At 41.0% G+C, this 25,740-nt stretch overlaps 1 protein-coding gene and 1 long non-coding RNA gene across 3 annotated transcripts in view; both read right to left on the bottom strand.

The window, feature by feature from the left end:
- RUNX1 (RUNX family transcription factor 1) overlaps nt 1-25,740 on the bottom strand; it is a 181,919-nt gene that overhangs the window by 17,017 nt on the left and 139,162 nt on the right. The window contains exon 6 of one of the 2 annotated variants that reach the window (XM_083608847.1): nt 24,921-25,112. The exons of the other annotated variant lie outside the window; for it this stretch is intronic. Within the exon in view, the coding sequence (XP_083464973.1) occupies nt 24,921-25,112 (192 nt within the window). The remainder of the gene's footprint in view (nt 1-24,920; nt 25,113-25,740) is intronic. 2 annotated transcript variants of the gene reach the window in all.
- Nucleotides 13,403-19,517, bottom strand: LOC310760442. Its single transcript, XR_014546978.1, has 2 exons — nt 14,236-19,517; nt 13,403-14,179 (listed from the first exon to the last, which is right to left on the bottom strand). It is a non-coding gene; the product is annotated as an uncharacterized lncRNA (long non-coding RNA).

Genomic DNA, 25,740 nt, shown 5'->3' with positions numbered 1-25,740 from the left:
CTCTTTAGCACTCAACCGGAGCAAACAACCATCACATTTCCCATGGTTTGCCGTCTGTTCTGATTTTGAGCTAAAGAGTGAGTTTTCCCTGGCAAAGGAGAAAGTCAAGGGGGACACCACTCAGACCCGTGCTTTCTAGGCACAGGAGAAGCGGACTTGTGGACGAGTATTGCAATATGGAAGAGCTGGCCTTTGCAACCCTGAAGCTCTGCCAAAAGTGGGGTAATGCTTCTATGTACTGCAGAAATCACAGCAGGTAACAAATTCATTTATATGGATTTCAGCAGACATGGTTGGCTTTTAACACATTTAGCATGTGTGGCAGCGCCAAGATTACTTCACACAACCCTTTTGCTGCAATGCCTCATATAACTGAAAATTACGCAGTGTAATGTGGCACATCAGGTTTCAATATCTTTGCCAAAGTTACTTAGGCTCTTTTAAAAGGCACTGGTACCTTTAAGCTGTGACCTCATGCCCTAATGTTTGCTTTTATTTTAGAGCTTCTGTGGTTTTACTGAGGCATTAAAATCATTTGAGAAGTTCTGGAGAAGCTTGGGCTTTTGAAACAACTTTCACAGGAAACTGAAATTAGTCCACCTTAAATTGCATCAAGGGTGGCGTCAAGGTCTCAGGTCCTAAACAGTCGACTGTAACTGCTGTGTTGCCTTTTCCTGCGAGACTTGCAAGATCACAAAGCTCCGATGGCTTTATTGGAATTTGTAGAAGTGAACATGGAAATGTAAAAAGAGTCCTGCCAAAATGCCTATCTAATTCAGCATTCTGTTCCCACAGAGGTCAACTAGATGCCTGTAGGAAGCCCAAAAGCAGTACATGAGCACAACAGTGCTCTCCCACTTGTGATTTCCAGCAACTGATCCTGGTGGCAAAATGACTAACAGCCATTGATAGCATTATCCTACATAAATTTGTCTGATACCCTTATAATGCCATCTAAGTTGATAGCCACCACTACATATTGTGGAATTCCTAGTACATCCATATAATAGCATCATTTGGCCAGAGCCCACCTTATAACAGGCCTGCATGATCAACTTTGTTTTTTACTCCAATTCCAAGGCTTATCAAGGTGTAAGCTCCATATTGTCCTCTTCTTTAGTCTTTCCTCATAGAGAAGGATGTCCTCCTGATCTTTTTGGTTGCTTTATTAAAGCTGCAATGCTATTATACTAATTTACCTCAGAGTAAATTGAACTCAGAAGGACTTGCTGTTGCCACCAGCCTAGCAACCTGATCTGGTATAATAATGATTGGGAATCTATGGCCCTCTAGTTATAGTTGCTGGACTACAACTCCAATCATCCCTGGCCATTGGCCATGTTGGCTGGGGCTGATGGGAATTGGAGTCCAAAGCATCTGGAAGGCTACAGGGTTTCACTATCCTTGCTGTAAGATAAGGGCTAATGGACTGAGGAATTTGTACAAAACACATGAAGGCAAGTAGCCTAGCTAAATTCATATCACAGTGTGGAGCGCATATTTTGAGAGTATTTGGCAGAAGGTTAAAATCCCACAAGGTCTTAATTACCTTAAGAAAGACAGAACAGCAGAGGTGGATGTGAATAATCTCTTCAGACACGAGAAGTGTGATAACTGTAACAACATTGCCTCAGGTGTCTGAAAGGTTACTCCTGAAGATGCAAACTAATTACACAATATTAAAGTTTTGTAGCTTGCAGAGAAATAGAGTTCCTATCAATCTCGCCTTTCATATCTTCAGTGGTCCTCTCCTGTTTAAATTCTACAGCTTTAATGTGAAGAAAAACTCCCTTTGTGGAGTTTGTAGTTAGTTCATTTTGCTACAAAACACTGACCTTGATGTGAACTAATTAGGATAGTAACAGTTAAATAATACAGGTTGGCAGTTTGAAACTTTCCTGGTATAAAAGGTGCCTTTGAACATAACAGCCATTTACGCTTTCATGATCTCATCCCCAGAGCTCAGGGGGGGAAAAAGAAATACAAACTAATAAAGAGAACTTCATCTGGGGGCATTCTACGCACACAGCAGATTATCATCCCACAAACCCTTATCCAGGACACCAAATGAAATGCAACCAGATTCTTTCAAATTCCAGTATAGATCATGATTAAAAAAAAATCTTTTGGTAATAAGCAGACCTCTGATGATCTAAAGACATCCCGGTTCATTTTATTGACTTAGAAAAAGTAAATGTTATATCAAATACAACCTCCAGAGTTTAACAGGCGAGGTCACCTTGAAGGGAGGGGGGAATCATATCAAGCAAAGAGTATGAAACTCCCTTCAGGTTCAGCCTTGATTTACAAGGTAATAATAAGGTCTTCCTCGTATGCTGTAAAGCATATCTTTAAAATGTTAGTTCTACCCCAATCCGAAGCATGTTGAATTCATGCAGTTTGAAATTGGAATATTAGGCAGTTGGATACTGAAGAATAAAGTGAACATTACTCTGTGACTAGAAGGACACATGCTACATAAAATTCAACATAACCACTGAAAGTGTACCGCAAGCACATTTTAGCCACTGTAAGATAATCCCTTTGCCATTGTGATTTGAAAAACATCCAGTTTACATATAATAAAATGGAAGTTTCCCTCCCAGAACTTTGATGGGGGATTTCACCCCAGTCCTGCAAGCTTCTGCTGGCAGTAGAGCTACATAGTTAGCAGAGAAGCAGTGTGTCTGCTCAGAAAGATGTACGGAAGCTAGCGCTGGCAGAATCCCCACTATTGATAGCCTGTGAAAAAACCTGGAATAGGGAATTTTGGGAGCGGGGATGGGCAAGCAGAGGATCTGCTGAATTCTGAACTGACCCTGCTGATGTCATATGACAGCAGCGGGCCCAATCTGGGCCTCTCCACTGTGCAAACCTGGGTGCTAGTAAAGGGGATTCTCCTCCCTGTCCTGCCCTGGTTGGTGCAAGGCTTTGGATGTGGTGGTGGGTGCACTGCTCCATCAAACCTCACTACTGGTAAGCCACAGGAATTCAACCTTTGTCACTCATGACTGATGACATCTGAAGGAAAACTAGGTGGACCCACTGCTGTTTTCTGCAGTGAAATTGAAACAGAGATGGATGGTGCACTCGATAAATATTGAATTATCCCAAGTATTAAATATGCCACCCTAGTTTTTGCAATTAAAATGTGCTTTTGAGAGAAGACTGTGTGCATGATATGGGAAGGAAACAGATGGACACTGATTATGCAAAAATGCATCAGAGGGGAAACCACCAACACCCAACTAAGAAGTCACTTAAGACAATTTTAAAGCAGAACAGCAAAAATGACATGGGAAGTGAGTCCCTAAATTTGTAGTAAAAAGACATTCCCTCCATCTTGTAGTCAGGCTGAGGTCACTACAATCCAGCTATCTATTTAAATATATCTTTAATAAATGCTCTCCTATTCCTGTGAAATCCTTTGGCAGTTTGTGCTTTGCTCAACATCTTTCAGCTAATATGGAGAAATATGGACTCGCAGTCAAACCTATGAAAGGACACAACAGGAGTCATCTTTTTCTTTCTTTCAAAAATGGTGTCAGAAAATTTGCTTTGAGGAAATGTTCAGTGTATTTTGCAACCAGTTTAGCTTGTGTGATTCATTGACTGTTGTTATCTTGATGTCACTTTTACACCTGATAATTCCTGCGTAAAAAGACTACAGTGACTTGCTTCATGTCAGAATGTATCTTATGTCTGCTTTGCTAGGAGTTACAGGTGCAGAGAACAGTACAGAGACAATAATGTAGCAGCACCAAGTCCAATATGAACAAGACATTGGCTCAAGAAACCTTGAGAGGATAGGAGAGGAAATGTGAATTTCTATGGGTGACTATCATAGAAGCTAGTGTGCTTTGGATGAAAAAGATGCAAATTCATATCCCTATCCACCGCCTCTCACACAAAGAGTTGCTATGAGGTTGTAAGGAAAGATAAGAATATATGACATTCTGTCGAAGCCTGTGGGAGAGGGTGGGAAGTCCTTAGGAAAGTGTAAAAGAAATGTAAACAGAAAACACATTTAGCAGTGAGAAATCGCTGTGAGCTCCCCGGACCAGCCTGAAAGAGGAAGAACTGGTGGAACAGGCAATAAGATGCAGGAGGAGCTTACGCAGGGCTCCTCACAAAATGAGATGAAAACAAAATATAGCATTTTCTTTTGGTAAATGTCAAATATCCTTGGAATCAGTGAGATACAAGCCTCAGAAGTTTTTCACCAGATGGGATAGGATGAACACATCAGTGGAGCCAGTCTGGTACTCCTGGCAGTGTGTCACCACAATGCTGATTTCCCCACTACCTTATGCCGCTGGTAAGTTACATGGATAGGATAGGAATCCAGAGGTCCCTTTTAGGCATGTCCAAAGTCCGTTTTGGGGGCCTAATCCAGCCCGCTGGTCGGTTTAATCCGGCCACTGTGGCAGTTTATTTCCTGGATGAAAATCCTAAAAAAAACCTCCACAACTTCAATCCTAAAAGAGCTCAACAACTCTTCGATCTTAAAAAAAGGTCAACAACTTTGGTTGGCCCTTTGGTCAGCCCTCACAGCCCTTCACTTCATCAAATCTGGCCCTCTTTGAAAAAGGTTTGGACACCACTACTTGATCCCTCACCCTTTTTGCAAGCTGAGTTGCACCCAAACTTCCAACAGACCCACCTGCTGGTAAGCACCAAGCAGCTTCTGATAAACCCTGTTCACATATAATGAAGACATTAGGAGAGGGTGGCCACATGTACACACATTCATTTTTGCATTGTCTGAAATGGTCTCTGAATACCACTGTGTACAAAGACGACTCTTCACAGATTTTTCAAGTTTTACGGACATCTAGAAAGGAACCCTCCGAACAGACACAGATGTCTTTTCATAAGTACTGTGAAAGCATGTACATCAGGGACTAGAGCCTACCATTGTCCCACACATTTGCTGTAAGCGCATATATAATGTATGAAGAAAGGCAGATTGAAATATGATTGCTGTAATTTAGAGATGCTTTCTTATAAGGAACTTAAGAAAGAGAGTTTAGAAATGATCCCTGGAGGAGGGGTGTGAAGCCAAGAGCAGAATGAGAGGGAAGCTAGTTAGGTATTTCTGTGTGGCAGTAAAACATTATATTAACTTCTTAGTGTGATCTCATGTGAGTGAACTTCTGGCATCAGAAGTGGAGGCCAAACAGACTTCTGAAGCAAGAGCAGGAGCAACTGAATGAAAAATGTGATAAAGTGAAATCATCCATCTGTGAAGGTGGAGGAAGCTTTGAAGCTTCACAACAACTTCCAGTTTGCAGAGGAATAAAATATTAAATGTGTTTCTTTCCTTTCCAGTAAACATTTACCCATCTCTCTGTAGCCTTACCTAATGATGTTCTCCCTGCTGAACTTTAACTGAAGTGCAGACACCCAGGAAGGCTGCAGAGTGCAGACTGCTGGTGAGATGATTGGTAGAATGAAAGAAAGGACACTTGCAAACATCCCCTGGCCACCACAAAAGTAAGGTAAGCACAACATAAACCTTGCACCTCATCCTTGAGAATTTGTCATCTGTGCTAATTTTTGGATACAATTTCCTTTTTTCATTAATTGATAGAGAACAGTTGGAAAAACAAAACAGGATTTATTTATTTTTGGGCACAGCACTCAAATATGGAGAAGCAGAAGCTAACCGAGAGAAAGCACTTGGAAGAAGAGAGAGCTTAAAAGAAGCTTCCAAAATCTGTGGGTTGCAACGTGGTCTTAAAAAGTCTGCTGTGTTTGGGAAGCATTTGCTATAATGGGGATCAACATAACCATTTTGCAAAAGATTGCAAATCACCTATACTGAAACCCCAGGTGCATGCTGGGAGGAAGGGGATTTTTTTCTGAATGTAGTGGAATCAGGCAAAGGTAATGAGAAAGACTAGGAACTGCCATTGGCAGTACAAGAACCAATGGTCTCCTTTGAACTTGACACAGGTGCTCAAGTTAATGGACTGCCTGAACATTATTATGAAAGACTCCAACTTAGGCCAAAACAACACCCAACAAATCTAAGCGTAACTGGATATTCCACTGTCAGTATGCCACTAAAGGGAAGAGGAGAGTGCAATTCTAAGTATTTGGAACTAAGTCAGTTCCAAGTCAATGGGACTTCCACACAAATGTAATTGGTACCAGGGGTGTTAAGTATATTCAAATCACAGTATTGCACTGGTTACATAGGCTCACTTTGGGTCAAAAGTTCAAGTACGAAGAAGCTCAACTACTACGTAATATCATGCCAGGTGATGCACTGGGCTTTCCACCTTTGACACCATACAGTTGATTAACTACCTCTTAATCTCTTAATCTAAGAAAGGGTGAATCTGTCAGTTTCAGTTCCTCTTAGTTTCTCATTTTTCTACTCGAGCTCAGTCTGCCCCCATTTCTGCATCAGTTTTCAAGCTTCTCCCTTTTTTGCGAACTGATATAATACATTTTAATGGGTTATTTGCACTGACATATACATTTTTGTGCACACTTTCCCCCAAAATGTGTTTCCCCCCACCCATTTTTGGTCAGAGAATGATACCCCAAAATTCAAAGACGTGTGGATTTCAAAGTACAGTTGTATTTCAGTTTGCAAATTGGTTCAGGCAGTGTGAATCAGGGCTGTTCACATTAAAATGCAAACAGAACGGGTTTCTCTCTCATCCTTATATTCAACACAGGGCCACCAACACTGCTAAAACCTGCAAAGGTGTTTTTCCTTCAATGGATGTGCAATAGCAGGGGCTGTTAACCTGTTCCCTACCGCCCACTAGTGGGTGTTTTAGGATTCTCGGTGGGCAGTAGGGGTTCTGCAGCACAAGCTGAATCCTCCTTCCATTGAGCACTGGTGGGCGGTAAGGAAATTTTACCATCAAGAAAGATGCATTAGTGGGCGGTAGGTATAAAAAGGTTGACTACCCCTGTACTATAGCAATCTCTTGGTGCGAAGTTGTGCTTCATACATTGAGAAAGCACAAGTCTGCCTATATAAGGGATTTGTTTCAGTACAGGAACAAAACCCAGAAAATTTAATGAGTTCTTTCTAGTAGCATGTATGTAAATAGTAAGTAAGCACAAGTTTAACCTTGGTATGAGAGAAACTTCTCTGGTTTCCAAAAGCAAGATGCTGGCATCTAAGACGACTGATGTGTTTTGGACCGAAATAATTCGATGCCCTTTAAAACACAAATCATTGGGGGTTTTTCCTACCAGTATGTTAAAAAACAACACCAAACATGTTATCCAAAGTCTTGTTTGAGTTCTCATTTCAAGAAGATTACATACAATACGGCATGTTTTCTCTTCCTCCCTCCCTCCTTTTCAGAGTGCTGACGTAGCTGAATCTCTTCATTGCAGATAATGCTGAGATACTTGAAGGCAAAGGCAGAGAATTACCAGCCTTTGCAAGCATTTAAAAGATTTGGGCCCTGAAGCAAAATGCTGTTTACCGAAGAATGAATGTGCCACTTGTACTTAACATAGGCAAGTTTGTCTGAACTCAAACATTCTGGATACTGGCCACCAGTGGACTCTAAGAAAGGTTTATAGGTGTGAGATAACATCAAGCTCCTGTCTGCATTTCATTACTTCAGGGCCTTTGCTAGGCTTTAAAACAAGAAACTGCAAGTACCAACAGAGGTATATTATTACATCTGCCTCTGTGTTCACCTACTGCAGCATTTAATCCTTCTCTGTAGAGAGGATCATCATTGTCTATATGATTTGGACCACCCTGTCAATGGACATGGCCAGAGTTTAACTTAGGGTACATGGGAAGAGTTCCAGTGAGATCACTAAACCTGTGCCGGTTTGTGTCCACTGAGAAGCAGGTGTATCACCTTTGCCTATATGCCACAGAGTAGAAATAGGGAATTTGTTGTAGGTCTACAACTCCCATCATGTGTGCGTACGTGTGTGTGTATGTGTGTGTGTGTGTAAATGGCAACTAAGAAGACTTTTAAAAGACTTAGGGATAAAAAGAGACACCCTGAAGGGTTCAGAGACCCATCCATGTGGGGCAATTTCATTTTCCAACAGTCAACAAAAGGAAGCATGAGCATGTCAGGTAAAGGGGACAAAGCTAAAAGGACTTTCTAGTGATTTTAAACTAGGAGGAGCAAATATACATTTAGTGCAAGGTAGGTTCAATGGACACCGTCTTTGCCTAATCTCAAGTAACAGAATGCTGCACCAGGAAACAAATGTTATAAGGAAGTATTTCCTCTTTCTTCTTTTCACAAGGTCTCTGTCTCTTCCAAATGCATGACAGATTCTCTCTCTTTCTGAAAATGTCTCTAACAAGGCTTTCATTGTCTCAGACAGGTGTGAAACTGGAACTGATTCACAGCCAACAACCCTGGTATCAGAGCCAGCTCTTCAGCTGAAAACATGCACCAACCATCCAGTAATACCAACACAGCCAGCCAGAGACTCAACAATTTAAGGCTTAACACACACACACACACACACACACACACACACACACACACACACACCATAAATCAGATGATGATGTGCCAGCCAACCGTCGGCTTCTTGGGCAGATGCCTGCAGACTGTCTGTACAGATCAGACTGTGCCTGTTTGGGTTAGTGAAAACATTTTTTCCCCCTTCTGAAGATGAGATGCTGGGTGGAGCAACTAGTTCAAACACATCCCTGTTGGCCCTGTCTTGTCTCAGCCACCTTCTTGCATATGCCTTTTGTGAAACTCTTTTATTCGCAAGTATGGTAGGGAATGTTTGATGTACAAACGCAGGTGAGATAGTCACACAGACCTGCATTTTATTTGTGATGCCTTGCAAAAACAAAAACAAAAAAAACCAGTCCATAACAAATAGCACATATAAAATGTAACCGTCCAGGGGAACTGGCCTGACTATTCAGCCACAATGCTCCCCTGGCTCAAGTGGTTGATAGCTCCTTACTTCAACAAGATAGGTAGGAGAGCAGCAGGTTTCTGTGCAACAGTTGCCCATCTCTGCTCTGCGACTCTTATCTTAAGAACAGCCCTGCTAGATCAAACCAAAGGTCCACCTAGTCCAATATCCTCTTTTCATTGTGCCCAACCAAATACCCACAAGCAGGACTTGAGTGCAAGAGTATTCTTTTCATTTGCTCACCACCAGCTGGTATTCAGAGACATGCTGCCTCTGTCACCGGAGATACAATGCAATCATCATGGCTAGTAGTCTTTAGTATCTTCTCCATCCTGACAGCAGCCCCCATTACAGAAACAGTATAGGTTGTCTTATGCTTTACCTAGGTATGGATGGAACTCCCAAGCACCTACTCTAGTTCCCTGATACAGGGGCCTTCTCTGTCTCACCTGCCAAAGCTGCATCAAACAGAACAAATCAACATAACGGACTGGCTTGGTTTGAGCTGAATATGCTGTAACACTGCCAAACAAAAGAAAGACAAAAAAACAAAAAACAACCCATGCCAGTCCAAAGGCTAATTGTGGCCAGCTCAAGACATTTCTCTGCCTGAGGAGCAGCAGCAAACAGCACCATCCCCCCAAGTGGAGCTGCATAATACCCAAGGCTGCTCGAGTTACTTTGGCACTTGGACAGGTCAAGTGATTTTGGAAACCACAAGCACTTGTCCTCCTTTCCTGGCAATAAAAAGGCAATAAGAATACATTAAGTAACAAACTATTGACTGCCCTTCCATGACACCCAAAATCAGCTGCTTGAGGCAGCTGCCTCACTGTGCCTAACAATGGAGCTGGCTATGCAGGTGACAAGTCTCAGTCTGCCTTGCCCAATTGATCTGTGCAAAGGTGGGAACAGGCCTTAGATCGGACAGCTTCCTGCCTCTTACTTGAAATTTTGTGAAAGCCAACCTTAAATGCCAGACATCATGAGGTTCACTCATGATGAACCTGTCTCACATCTGAGGCCCTACAAGAATTTAACAAGAGTCTTTCTGGATCAGAGAACAGCCTCCGTCTCTCCCAGTGGCCAAGCAGATGCAGCAAGTAGGAAATGAGCACAACACCTCTCTCCCTATTCATATTTCCCAGCAAATGGCATTCAGAGGCAGACAGGCTCTGGTACTGGAGATGGCGCCCTGTCACGACTAATAGGCATCCATAGCCTTATCCTGCATAAATGCGTCTAATCCCTTTTTAAAGCCATCCAAGTCTTGGAGATGCCAGTTCCTCAGCCCTGCAACTACCCCTAACCCTGTAGGCAATGTCAGGGAGGCAGAGGGCCCTTTTAACATAGAAACCCAAAGAACCAGAACTCATAGCCTCTTCTCCTTATTCTTCTCAGAAGATGGCTCACCCAACCTGCTTCTTTATTCTATGGCTGTGTTTGCACCATTCTTATGATGCATGTGAGTTTCTCCAAAGAATCCTGGGAAATGTGGGTCCTGGGAATTGTAGCTTTGGGATAAGGTAAGTTACAGCTCCCAGGATTCTTTGAGGAAAACAGTGTGCTTTAAATGTATGGTGTGTATGCAGCCTATAACCCTCATGAGAGCAAACAATGCACGTATGGAACATCACGGAGGATGTGTGTGTAGAATTATTTGGAGAGAGAGCTGACAAATAGAGAAAGGGTTAGTGGGTGCAAATACCGGTTCTATGGTCAACATCACCTCCCACCCCCTTCCCAACAAAACAGTTTTGTATTCCTGTTTTTCTCTGGCCTGTCCAGATATAACACATACAGAGTGTTTTCAAACGTCTATTTGAAGGATTCGCCTCCATACCGTCTGAGGGGAAAAAACCCTTCCACAGAGTCATCTGGGTTTGTTTCTATTTCTTTTTTATTATTGTTATTCTTATTATCATCATATTTCCCAAGTGAACAGGTTGTCTACTGCTGCTTCCTCAATTGAGAGATGATTCATGCCCTCACCAATAATAGAGCGACATGCTCACAGCTGTGGCCCTCTTGGTAGCTGTTTTCCTGTCACACCCACCTGTTGGGTTTTGTGATTTTTGGCCGGACAGCCCGACCACAGCTGCAAGGGTGGTTTGATGGCATGAGTCATGAATGGAAGCAACAGGATAGGCTCACGCAAGGGCATGTCTTGAAAATTGTAAGAGAGATAAAAGTGAGTTAAAATATTTGGAGACAAGATTTTTTCTTTCTTTTTTTCTTTCTTAAAGAAAAAGAACACATAAGGCTACCATGCCATGACTGATGCCTTTTTACAGATGTTTAAGCAACTGATATTCAGGCAAATGGTGGTATTCAACTAAGTTTTATGCAGAGCAGACTTGCTGAAATTAATGGACCTAACAGAATCATGTTCATTAATGAATTGTGTTCATTAAGACTGTGGGAACCACTACAACTTTGTCTGAAAGCACCACACAACAGCAGCAGCAGCAGCAATAAAAGAAGGGAAAGAAAGATATACTGAACCACCATCTGATTGCATCGTGTGTGTGCTAGCACACCTATAAATATTTTAGAACATATCTTAAAACTTGTCTATAGGAAATGTTGATGCCAGGGGCCTGCTGCTGTTACTTCTAGTTTTGCCATAAGAACAACACAAAAGGTTTTATGCTGCCTAGCATCAACTTATCATAGGGAGCTACCAGTAGAATCATGGCATTTTTATCCATTACTATAGACTGGGGAAACCACCTGGATAAAAACATGACCCAACAAGTCCTTAGACGTTGGATTCCCAACCACTTATTATGCATGCTGTTCAAATTACCTTCACAGTTTTGAATAAATTTGGAAACAGCCTCTGTGAAGGAGTGCAGTGCACAATACCAGTTGCCAGGTGATGCTTTCAGTGAGCATGGAGGAGCTTCCATTCCAACATCAACCATTATTGATAATGGCTGCTCCTCTGACCACTTTTTCATGCCAGGTGGGAGAATCACAGAATAGCTTATGATACGTGGTACAGCTCTGGTATGGAGACTCCATTACGTGCAAGTCTCATTCTACTTCTTCCATGGGAAAAAGCAAGTATAGGAGAATTTCTCTTTTCTGACCCATCTCTCAGGTAAGGGAGGTAAAGCATCTGCTTTGAATGCAGGAAATACCAGGTGTGATCCCTGGCATCTCCAGGTATGGCTGGGAATGTCCCCTCTCTGAAACACTGGAGAGCTACTGCCCATCTGTGTAGACAATACTGAGCTAGATGAACCATAGTCTGACATGATGTAAAGGCAGCCTCCTCTGTACCCCATGTCTAGATAAATTTCTGCGCCTCACTGCATGTTTGCATTTGGGAGACCAGGTCTCTCTCACCATCTACTCAACATTCTACTTCCTCTGTATACTGTAAGACTCTAGTAACTCACAGAGACCAACAAAGAGGGGGATATAGTGGGTATTGCTGCACTAGGCCCAAAGGAAGAAGGGGGCTCAGACTCTGATCTTCTTCCATCACAAAAAAACCCCTGCCTCTCTAGCCCTCCATGAGAAGAAAGTAATGACACTATACCTAGAAGGCCTCACTGGCTGTAGCTATGGCTTGATTCAGTTTTCTCTAGTTGTCCAAGGTTTGAAGATAAAAAATTTGAATGGTTAAATTAAATAATGTAGTATATTTTATGTTCATGTTCTATTAAAAATGTGCTTGTGACTGGCTACTCTCCTTACTTAGAAAAATCAATCTGGATCAGGACCACGGGGGTTGACAGAACTTTCTCTGTATGCCATCATTACAGCAGCAGCAGCAGCAGCATAAGTGCTTTGCAACAGACTTTTAAAACCAATAAAAGAATATTTTATGTGTAGCCAAAATGTGCGCACCACACTTTTTGAAGGGGGGGGGGACTATTCCAGAATGCCAAAGAGATATTAAAAATATCTCTTTAAAAATTAACATAATCTACATTCAGTCTCACGGCTAAGATTTTCAAAAGCAATAAACAATGTGTGTCGACTCTATTTTAGGATGTACACAGAAATCTGCCAAAGCCTTCCAAATATCCAACTATTTTAGACCTCTGGATTAAGATGAGCAAATTTCCGAGATGCAGACTGGAAGAAACCACTTGAAGTCCACAAAACCACACCTAAAATAAACAAACCAAGGGATGCTTCTCTTTATACTTATAAGTAGAACGGGGTTGCAAGCTCGAATTTGCTAAACTGAAATGTGGAGAGAAACACCATACTTTCCCTAACAGCCCCAAAGCTCACCACTTGGCACTTGGACCATGAACTGACGGTTCTAACACAGAAAGAAGTTAGGCTATCAGTGGGTGGTAATCAAAATAATCATGTGTGGGCATGCGTCTGAAGCTTAGAGAAGGGTGGACTGATTTCAGCAGGATCAAGCACTGGTCAAGTCCTTGACACACCTGATTACTCATTGTACACAGGGAGGGAGGAATTTACAACATGGGGAAATTGTCTTGTCAATCATAGCAATAAAAAACTGGTAAAAATATACATCTAATTTTGTTTTTTAAAAAAAGCAATTTTCTCTATATCAACTTTTTGGAGAAAGGGACATAACTCATGTTTTGCCAGGCCCTGGCACCTGCAGATAGATCTGGGGAAAGCTTTGCCAAAGACACAGGAGAGCTATGTAGATGTTACTGAGCGATATTAACCAATGATCTGAGTCGGTAGCTTCCTAGGTTACTATGCCCTAACCTCACACAGAGAGTTTATAAGTGCAGATATGAATGTATGTACATCGCCACCCTCTCAAAGGCAGGCCACACAATCATCCCAGCATTTTTCCTGCCTGCAAAACTGCATGCTCCTGCATGTGAACACATATTTGACTGGGTGCTCTAACACAATACACCTGAATGCATTTTGGCATGGCTGGTGGTCACATTGTATTTTTGTTCACATATGGACTGACGCCGAAGGATAAGACAGGTAGGAAACCTAAAGTAAATTTAAGTGACAATGAAAAGCGTAACTTTGCAGAAGGCTAAAATCATAACTTGTTGAAGGCAATCTCTTTTAATGGTATCCCTTACATCAGGATCCCCAACGTTCTTCAGCCGAGGAGCACATTTGGAAAGCTAAGAAACTGTTGTGGGGACCAGTAATGCTCAGAACCTTCTCCCCATCCTCCAAACAGGCAAGATGCTTACACACATCCCAAAACAAATACAAAACAGACAAAAAAGCAGGCAACCCTCCAAAAAAGGAAGGGGCAGAGGGCCTTGTTGTACACCATGAGGGCGGTGTGAAGGTGCCTTGGTGCCCATAGGCACTGAATTGGAGAGCCCAGCCTTAGGCCACTGACAAGTGGATTGCCTACCAATTTACTGCAAGTTGGGGCTAAATATGAAGACAACCTCTTTAGGTGCTTTCTCCACTTCTAGAGCAAAGTCATTCTGTGGCTGCAAGCCTGCAGGTGTTGCCTGTGCAGTTCTCACAAGCCAACATGCATCAGCAGAGGCCTTCCCTCCACAGTTCTGTCCTTCCACCACAATTAAGGTTAGAAGAAGCAGTCTATTGTAGCCAATGGAATAGGTTGTCGTGTGCGCTTAGTGAGTGTGTGTGGTGTCCATGATAGTTTCTTTCATTTACAAATGCTCCCACAGGCTACCCAAAAGTTTGTCAAACCCTGATTTGGAAGCACCTAATTGTCTTGTATAAACCAAGAAGGGATTTTGATTTTTGAGAAATGCCTTTGAACAGCCCCTTCCTCATCTCACAAACTTATGTTTTGAGAGCCTCCTGGTTTTCAAAGAGGATCACCGTGTGGGTACTGTTGGCTGCTTTCGGAAATCAAAGAATTCAAGGCCTGTGGAGCTCAAAATATGGCTCTTTGGAGGGTGTCCTGCACCACTTAGAGCACACATGCCACAGTGTGCACGAATTTGATTCAGTGAGCATTTGCCTTTAAGGTGTTCTTATTTATTAATTTTTGTTGTATTTACCATGGGAGGTAATTCAAGCTCTGCTAACAAGCTATGAAGTGTTCTGCCAACGTGGAGATTACAGTCTTTAAAAAAAAGAATTCAATGGAGAGTAAAACTGGAATTGTCAGTGAAAGACTAAGAGAGATTTTATTTACCAGAGTTTTGCAACACGCACCTTTAATCTTCGTAACAACTGGGTTATTCATGGGCCCATACTATGCTTCAAAAGCCAATAAAAAAGAACATCAATACCACTAGCATAAGGTCTCAACTATGATGTGTCCACAGTTCGGAGTGCGTCTGAAGTCTTGTATAAGAAGCATACCTGCTTCTGCTTGTATTTTACACAATAAACAAAACTCACCTGGCTTTCTTATTCTACACTAAAGAGCCCAAGTAATATATTCTGGGCTGGATCCAGACAAACTTAGCTGAACTTAGGTGCCACTGAAATCAATGGCACACACGTCATGACTTCCGCATCCTATTGATTTCAGTGTGATCCAAGTTCAATTAGCCTTAGTTTTAATCCAACCCACAACTCCTTTAATCCCCTACCCCCAGGAGTTCAGGGAAGGGTACAGGCTTACCCCTTATCCTCACCATTTCATCTTTACAACTACCGTGTAAGAGTAGTGAGACCATAGATCTCATTGGCCCAAAGTTTCCCAGTGAGCTTCATGAACTACCTCCTTGGTCTAAGTCCAACGTATGAATTCTGGAAAGGAAGGAGCATTGCACTTTCTGCAGTGTATTACAAGGACTTTGTGAGCCAGGGCTACACCCACTCCTCTGAATTAATTAAGTGCTCAGAACTGTCAAAATGATAAGTGGTAGGCAGGTGACATACAACCTCCTATTTCTTGGTGCAACTGAAGTGAGTGAGCAAAACAAAGCAGCAGACACTTCCCCTCTTGGTCAAGTCATGCCAAACTAAAACTCAACTTTGAGTTTAGAAGGGAGCCTGGATGGTATAGCTGGTATAGCACTATGCAGCCTAATCTCTTGATATCTTTAAGCTGCAATTTTAAGAATTCTTAAAAAGAGGAATGTTCCCATTGAGCAGGTAACCCTGTTAAAGGCAGTAGTGATGAATATCACTTAATTTTTAAAAATTTCTGTTGTTAGGGGCTATTATAATCTACAGTGGTTGTTAAGCGGTACTTTATTTAGACAGGTAGGATACTACAGTGGCTAAGAATCATAGAACTGTAGAATTGGAAGGAACCCCCAAGGGGTCATCCAGTCCAACCCTCAGCAATGCAGGAATCTCAACTAAAGCATCCATGAAAGATGGACAACCTCTGTTTAAAAACCTCGAGACCACCACTGTCAAACAGCTCTTACTGTCAAAAAGTTCTTCCTGATGTTCAGCCACAATCTCCTTTTTTGTAACTTGAATCCATTAATTTGGGCCCTACCCTCCAGAGCAGGAGAAAACAAACTCGCTCCATCTTCCATGTGGCAGCCCTTGAGATTTTTGAGATGGGTACTGTATCTCCTATTTTCCAATCTAAACATACCCAACTCCCTCAACCATTCCTCATAAGGCTTGGTTTCCAGACCCTTGTTGTTCTAGGTTGCCCTCCTCTGCACACCTTCCAGCTTCTCAATATCCTTCTTAAATTGTGATGCCCAGAATTAGACACAGGATTTCAGGTGTCTAGAGCAGACTAAAGCAGTACTATTACTTCTCTTGATCTAGACACTATACTTCTGTTGAGGCAGCTTAGAATAGCATTAGCTTTTTTGCTGCTGCATCACACTGTTGACTCATGTTAAGCTTGTGGTCCACTAAGACACCTGGATCCTTTTCACGTGTACTGCTAGTAAGCCAGGTGTCCATCTTATATTGGTGCAGCTGGTTTTTCTGGTGACTTCTGTTTCAGTGTATCTGAAGAAGTGTGCATGCACACGAAAGCTTATACCCAGAACAAACTTAGTTGGTCTCTAAGGTGCTACCGGACAATTTATTTATTTATTTATTTATTTATTTATTTCGAGAAAGAAATGGTTGGTGTTCAAACCATCCAGTATCTGCATCTGTTGAGTCTTTAAGATAGAATGTAGGAGGCGTAAGCCAATATTCAAATGAGACTCTTTGAGATTTTCTCAGTGCTCATTTATCTACAGGACAATGGCTTTGTGGTGCAAACTGCTTTGGATGCAGGTTGCCTTCCTAACTGCAGATTACAACTTATTAGTTTCCTGCAGCAATTGGCTTTTCTGTCATCAGCATTCTGCAAATCAACTAATTAGTAGGCAAACAATCCTATGATAATTTGCTAGACTCTCAAAACAGGATATTATCTCTCTGACCTGTGAAAAGATAATCCCTTGTGTTGGAGAATTCTCTTCTCACCTTATTGCCAAACAATTAATTTAGTTTTCTGCAGCTGATTAAGTGTAATAGTCTAGGCAGGAAACAGTGTTATTGTACCTTGCCAAAGATCTGTCAGATGAGCACACATGAATATACCAGAATGGCTCAAAGAAGAAAAAGCATAGCAAAACATTTTCTAACTATTACTTCTGTGTCCATATAGCAAAGATGTTCTGCTAAGAATCTGAAGTGAAGAAGCATTCACCGATCTAGTAATGTTTACTACCTTTTAAACACAGACAGAAATAAATTATTTACTGTCCTAGTAGGAATAAACTGAAAGAGACAACTGTTAATTTATTGTAAAAATTATGTGAAGTGTTTCTAATGAATAGGAAGGAATAGCTTCTTTGTGTATTCTATTGATCAAAAGTGGCCTGTAATTAATATTATCAACATTTTGACCCTAACATGGAAGTGACTGGTTTCTACTAGATCAGCATTTCACATAAGTACCCTGATCCAGGAAGAATGTATTCCAGTAAAAAAACAAAAAACAACAACCCAACAACCTATGGCCCTGTTGTTATGCTGAGTCACTAACAGCAACAATCATTTGTTTCAGTGGAATGAGGCAGGAAAGGGGAAGAAGTTTCCCAGGATCAGCCTCCCATTCCTCTAAAAGGTGCTTCCATCACCTGTAAAGCCGACAGAAGAACAGAGTCTCATCGTTAAAATGCAAAAATAAAAAATGGTGTTGTGGTTATTCCAAGGAGAGGAGAAAAAAGTGGGAAAACTGTCGTCATCCAGATGTTGTTTGGCTACAACTCCCATAATCTCTGACCACTGGCCATGCTGGCTAGAGCTGAAAGGAGCAGGAGGTCTAATAACAGTTGTATAGGTCCCTCTGGAATACTGTAACATAACTATTCATCTGGAACAGAAAGTAAGCATAACAGGTTTTTTAAACTGCATGTTTTTAAAAAAGATTCCACACTGAAAATACAAATTTCAGTGCCCTAAAAATATTGTGATAATTGTGTCTGAATTTTTCACACATCCTGTTTTTGTGCACTTCATTAAAACCCACAAAAATACTAAAAACCTAGCGAAATAGATCAAGCTATGGAAACAATGCTATCTACAATTCCTTGTGGTCAACCACACCAGTGTGTTTCTTCAGTTCATGGGAACTATGATAATAAAGATGGATGTTTTCAAGAAATGATTATGACAGCATAGGAGACCTTGAAGATATCTCTTTAAACAAAGCTTTTTTCACCTGGGAAGCAATGAAAAAAATAATACAGCAAAGTTTAAACATTCCTGCCTTTTCCAAAGAAATGATCAAATAATCTGCCTTCTTGTGTTACAAAATGCAGTTTTGGTTACTTTTGTCCTTGTAAGCATGTTTTGGTCAATATAATTGGTCACAAGCCTATGAAAAGGCTTACTTTAGGTGTAAAAATATCCAGAGACATTTCTTTTAACTTAAGTATTGTTGTTTTTAGGGGATGGGAGAAACTCATTTTCTCAATTTTTTAGCAGTACATAAAATCTTTTACATAATGCAGCCAGGATCCAAATAATTGCATAACTAATGCTGCAAGAACAGGGGAATTTTGGACTTATGTTTCCTGAATAGCAGTCTTCATGGTGCATGGCAAACCAATTTGAAACTGACAGGAAATCTCAAGAAGAGTTTAAGATGCGGCATAGAGATTCTAAATGGGTCATGGAGAAATAAAACAATTGACACATACTTCAGGTAATTGACTTGGGTCCTGGCTTCCATTTTACAGGGTCATCTCCAGCCTGCCAGTATTTTGTGGAGAGATTCAATTGCATACTGGAAATTTAGGTTTGTACAATTAAAGTAGATTAAAGCACTCTGTCAACCCTGTGCTTTTTGAAGTTAGGAAACCCATAGGGAAATGCACTGAAAAGTTTGGGATGAACAAATGATTAATGGAAAGACATATAAGAACTGTGTAAGCAAATCAGGATGAATACTTATTGTCATATAACCTCTGCACAAGTGCTCAATAAATACTGGATGCTGTCTATCCTCAGCGTAGGTTTTGTGTGAGCAAATTAGGATGGATGCTCAGTAAACAGGCTGTTTGGAAGACTCCCACGTCAGTCAAATAATAGCAAAAAGAAATGTAATGTTGACACGCTCAATATATTTAAAACTTCATGAAATCAAATAGACAACACATCGAACTCTCCACAAAATGGAAGCCAGTGTGATGCAATGGTTAGACCTGGGAGACCAGGTTTCAAATCTCTACTCAATCATGAGGCTCAATGAATGACCTCAGGCCAGTTACTCATTCTCAGGCTACCTTACCTCACAGGATTGTTGTGAAGATAAAATGGGGAGGGAAGGAAATGTCTATGTCACCCTAAAGTCCTTGCAGGAAAGGTGGAATAAAAATGTAACAAATAATCACCATCCCAAGCACATTTTGTTACAATGACCTAGACTACTTTCTAGGAAAGATAGCAGAGGGTAGTTAGTAAGGAGGTAGAATGATTGTCATCTTGATTCCTCATACACCCAAGAGCATCTTGCCATTATGCGCTTTATATCTTTTACAAATTCCCATATGCTTGAACCATAAAACAAAAGATTACATTGCAATAACCCATCTTAAACATAGCAAATTTGTTCTAGTGCCCCCTTTTCAGAAATATATTGTTTCTTCCAGTTCAAGAGGGTGGTATAAACAAGAAATGTTATGATTAATCTTATGAGCTCTTATGCTGTCAAATAAATACTTAAGAAGATGGAGCACATGGCAATGCAACATCATGACCGCTATGACCACTGCTCAAGCATTACCAGCTCTTCCAGGACATTAATAATGGTACAGGAGCAGGGGTTGGCACTCTCATCCTAGAAATAGTTACCCATTGCCAGAAGCAATGCAGCAAAGCACCAAACAAAATTGGAAGAGAAAGAATAGGAGAAAACTAGATGGAGGGCTTGCCTAGAGGAACCTTATACGAGAAGACCTTTTGAGCACTACCAGTGAAGCCATACGTATATAACAATAAGATTGCAACTGGAAGACGGCAACGCATACAAATCCTTTCCTTACTTGGCTACTACTGGATAGCACACTAGCTTTATTGAACTGAGACTGTGCATACTGCATCCAATGTGCTCTGCATCCAGAGCATTCCCACCACTGGTTTAGGAAACAGTGCACACACAACAATAGCCACAATCCATATCTATCGTTTCTTATGAAATGCTGCCTTCCCGCCCCCCGCAACTCCAACCAGAATTGAGAAAAAGAGCAAACCGGGTACAGGTTAACCCTATAACACTTCAGTTGCTAATGTGTCATAGAGTTGGAAGAGATCTAGTCCAACCCCCTGCAATGCAGGAATCTCAGCTAAAGCACCCAAGACACATGGGTTAAAAACCTCCAAGGATGAAGAGTCCACAACTCTCCACTTTGTTCTAATGTCGAATAGCTCTTACTATCAGACAGTTCTTCTGCCTGTGTATATGCCCTCCTCCCCATGGTGGGGCTATACCTCGTTCCCATTCCATTTGGGCTGGATTTTATGCTACTGCCTTTCAGGTAGGGCTTGCTGACTCTCTCACAAAGAAGAGAACATGTACTTTGTGAGATTGTAGGGATTACGCTTGGGTTGATTGGCTTTATTCAACTTCTGTGCCAGTACCTCCATAAAAGCTTCCATCTATGACAATTATTTTCCTCTATATAAATATCTGCTTGCAGAATTGCATCAGTACTTATACACTGAATAGTTTTCTTTTTGAACTTGAAAGCATAGTTATTCCCCTTCACCCCTGTGAAGGCATAGGTTTTGAACTTCTAAATGGACAGGTGTATTTTCCTTCTTATATATATATGAAAGAAATCAAGGAGTCTATTAAAGCAATTTATGGGCACTAGCCTGCCTGGACTTGCTTTCATCATAGAAACTGCTTTTTGTTTGAAATATGAAACCTGATAAAAATAGGAAGTTAATTCCTTTCCCCCTTTCATGGGTGGAGTAAACAGTAGCTTAGTGGTATGAAAATATTTCAGCCCTTTTAAACATACACAAATATCTCTCAGGTGCTTATTTATGACCTGTACTTGTGATATTTAGAATCTAGCCCTAGTAATTCTTTTAACTCCTTTGTATTAAAAATTCTATTAAATAGTATACATGAACAAATTACAAATTTATAAAAACAAAGAACAACTCGTACATACACAGTAGAAAACTACCCTAATGTCATATATTTTGGCATCACACTAGTATTCCTGTTGGTACAGTCCAATCTAAGCATTTTAGTTCAGTCAGTCTCTGGCATATTTACTGCTGTTGTAGTAAGCTCAGGCAGTAATTGCTGTTCTCCGGTACAGGGGATCTTGCCTATATTTTATTTGCTTTAAGTACACTCTAATTTGAGTTCACTGGATTTGTCTTATGGCTTTTAAGTCTCTTAGTTATAGGCTTTCAAATGTTTTGTCCACAACAAAAATGGGAAAGAAATGTGCCTTATGACAAGCAAATCCTAAATTCCAACACAGAGTCCAAACAAAATACAAAACCATGGTAGGTTAAACTAAATCTTGTTTCCTTTAATAATGTCTGAACCAAAGCCTACTGACAAAAACATGGTTTAAGTTCAGCAAACCAGTGTCTGAAACCAAAATTTGAAGCTTGTTTGCAAACCAGAGTTTACATCTGAGTCACTGTGAATCCATCTGAATTGAGTGCTGAGAATATGGGAAACAAAAACAACTCTAAATCATGGTTTGCCTGCTTCATGTCTACTGTTCGCATAACATGGTTTCATGTTAAATCTGAACCCAGTGAAATGAAGACAACATACTGAGAGCATTACTAAGAATTAAAATGGCAATATATTAAAAAAAAATGATTTTCACCTGTGGAAATACAAACAATTTTGCATCATGTCCAGTAGACTGTGAGTCTGCAGGGATGAATTTTGCTTCTTTTATTTTTAAAACATCTTGTTGTTTTAGTTCTGAATGCATTACTATGAGTACTACTACAACGGGTACTAATAATGATAATAAATAGACCACACCACTGAACCCTGTTAAAATGCAAGAACACACTTGATTTAAAAAAAGTGAATTGTTCTGTTCAAAAACTGTTCAAAGTCATTATTACTAAACTGGAAAATAAACATTAGCTTTCTAAGAAAGGGTCATATGTCATTCATCCTAATTTCAGACGTGCTTAATTATGCGTGTAAAATATACTTTTGTAAAATACCTTTGTAAAATATACATTAGAGGGTATTTAATCAAGTCCTTCAAGCACTTAATTCCAGCTATTTTCATGATGATAGATAGTTGCAAAGCAAGATATTTAAAAAGCAAAAAACAAAACAAAACCAAAAACCCAAGACAGGATTGTTTTAATTTGTTTACACTATGTGGTCTGGAATTATAGCTGGAGCCAAGCTTCAGAGATAGCTCCCAGCAAAATATAAGCTAAAAATGCACTTTGCTATCTTTAAAGCATGCCCTGATCCCAATCAAGGTACACAGAAGTAAATTTCATTGCCATTGGCAAGACTTATTAAACATGCTAAGGGCTGAAGAGGTCCTATTAGAAACAGCTTGTGTTTGCTCTGTAACAAATGGCTTAAGTGTTACAGTTTAAAGTACAGTACTGTTCCCCAACATGGTATCCTGTAGATGTGTTGAACTGCAACTCCCATCATCCCTGACCATTGGGCTACACTGTCTGGGACTGGTGAAAGCTGTAGTCCAAAACATCTGGAAAGCACCAGGCTGGGAAAGACTGCTTTAAGGCAATACTTAGGAAGAAGCTCTGCTGTATCCCATGTGATTCACATCTGAGTAGACATATACAGAATTAGACTGTATATGTGTGATAGCTGTGTGGTAGCTTTATCTATCTTTAGTCGCCATGCAAAGACTTTTCTTTCTGCCCTTTCCTTTTGGCCCTTAACTTGAAGGGTGGCATTGCAGCCTCTTTTACTGGAATGGAATGCGTAAATCCTGCCCTTTATCTAGTTATTGTTATTGAATATTCTAAATTGGTTTTATTGTAAGTCACTTTGGATCACTCTGTGAAAAGAGCAACTATATATATAGTTCCAGCTCCTCTCAGGTGGGCGCCATTGCCATTATAAGAGAATATCTTCTGTTTAAAAATATATATGGCTGAAATTTTACTACTCTCTTATATACTGGAATAAACAGTAGATTCAGTTTTTAGAGTAACTTAGGGCTTTCACCTAATGCTGTGCCTGACTGCCTTTTCTAACATTTTTCTATAGTTCTACAGCACTTGGAGTCTGTATACATAACCAGCCACTCCAACATCATCTTATGACAGCAGGAGTCTGAACTAGGCTAAAAGATAACTTGCAAACATGCAACAAGGAGTAAGTGTTGCTTAATAACACAAGGTCAGTCTGGAGAATTTTGTGATTAAATAAATTAGTTCCTGGTTTATCACAGGGCAGTCTTAGGGTGTTCTGCTGTTCCTGCAATACAGTTGACGACATACAGATTAGTGCCTCCGTATATCACTTTAATTATTTTTTTTAGTGGTCAGAATAGTTAAGGGATGAAATCATTATACTGATATATACATTTTCATGCATATTCTTTGGTTGGAGAACCAGAAGTGCAAATGTCAAAGGGTAGCTGCATTGTGGTTTGCATATTGCATCAGGAACTGCGGATTCAGAACCAAAATTCTCCCCCATCCCTACATGGAGAGGAAAGTGGGATCACCCATGAAACAAGCTCAGTGTGATGTGTGGAAATGGTATCTGAATATGCCTTTGAGCTGGGACTGACGACTGCTGTTAGTGCCTTGAAATCCATGGCAACACCACTCATACAATTTACTCAAAAGTAGAACAACTGAACTCCTATGATCAAAGGATACAAATATATATCACATAATGAATCATAGAATCACAGAATTTAGAGCTGGAAGTTCATACTCTGATAAGTTTATACTGTGTATGAACTTGTAAGAAAAGCCTGATGGCTGCTTGTTTTTCTCAGAGAGAAGAAGCCACCAGGAAGGAAATTTGCAATGGAGAAGCAGTGGGCTGGGAAGTAGTTTCCACTCCTTCTCTGCTCTAATAGCTCCTTTTCCTAGGGAAAAGCAGCATCAAACTTTCATTGCATGAAACATGGACACCCATTCTAAGCTGCAAAGCATGTGCCTCACTGCTATGCGTATATTGAAGCCAGGATCGGCCGACCCATGCGGCAAGATCTTCACTCATCCCTTCTTCCCTGGTGGGGAGGGAAATGCCATTTTGTGGTTCTCCTCAGGTGCCAAAATATTTTGAGCCGGCCCTGTTTATAGGATCATTGTTGAGTTGATTATAATGCTGTTAATTGGCTGGAGGAATCCCACAGTAGTGTGCAATCAGAGAAATGAACGAGCATTTGTTTTGGGAGAAAGACTCTGCCTAGTTTCTTCTACACTGTTCTTCTCCAAAGCTTTTCCACAGTTGTTTTGAACCTTACGTCAAACTCAACCTTTCCCACATTGTCTGCTTGCAATTGCTGTCCTCTTTCACCAGCAGCGCTAGTGCTAGATGTGCCAGATGAAACCCACAGGGGGGGGGGGGTTTGGGGAAACTGTCCCAAAGTGCCATCCTATACAACAGATCAAGCCAACCATGATTCCAATGGCCAATGGATGACCGTCTCCTTGATGCTCAGGGTGGAGTGAGGGGAGGAAGTTCAGGTACTTACCCTGAATCTGGCTCTGAGGCTGAGGGTTAAAAGCAGTGGTGTGGTTCAAGGAAGCTCTTGGGTTAGGAGTGGGGGCTGGGTGGTGTGGGCTGACCCTTATGGCTGTGCGACGCAACTGCTCCAATTCGCTCAGACGCTCTGAAAAGGACAAACTCCCAGGCTTTGTCTGCTCGTCTAGTTTCTGACGGTGTCCTATTGCGGGGAAGGGGAAAGAAGATGAGAACAATATCTGACTGACACATAGCAGAATCTGTTGCTGTGTATGCACCCTATTACTATGGTCAGAAAGTCAACAGGATCTATATTGCAGGGTAGTCTAGCCAACGTCGAGGCCTTCAGATATTGTTGGATTCAAACTCCTATCGGCCCCAGCCAATATGGCCAATGGTCAGGGATGCTGGGAGTTGTAGTCCCACAACATCTGGAGGGTACATCATCAGCTACCCCTGAAATATTTACTACAAATATGAAGGGCTCAACTCAACTAAAACCCGATTGGTTTCAATAGGATCTGAATATTTACGTGGATTGGAACTGAGATCTTCAACACACACCACAATGTTGTTTATGTACACGCAAGTGCAGTTTGCTCATGTTCTACATAATTATTACACTGTCAGGGAATGCAGACCCAGAGAGCATGGGAAGGTGCCATATGCCTGGTCAGATAACTCATCCAACTAGTCAGTGCAGTCTTACTCATCACGTGCTCCCTGATATTTTTTTAAACTAGAGATGGCAAGGACTGAAACTGAGACCTTCTGTCTGCAGAGCAATGACTGAAGACTAATGAGTAAAGGCATCCTGTCTTGTCTTCCTA

The sequence above is a fragment of the Podarcis filfolensis genome (genome assembly GCF_964270895.1).
Source record: "Podarcis filfolensis genome assembly, chromosome: 4".
In the NCBI taxonomy this organism is placed as follows: Eukaryota; Metazoa; Chordata; class Lepidosauria; order Squamata; family Lacertidae; genus Podarcis; species Podarcis filfolensis.
This window is presented reverse-complemented; position numbering and strand designations above follow the sequence as displayed.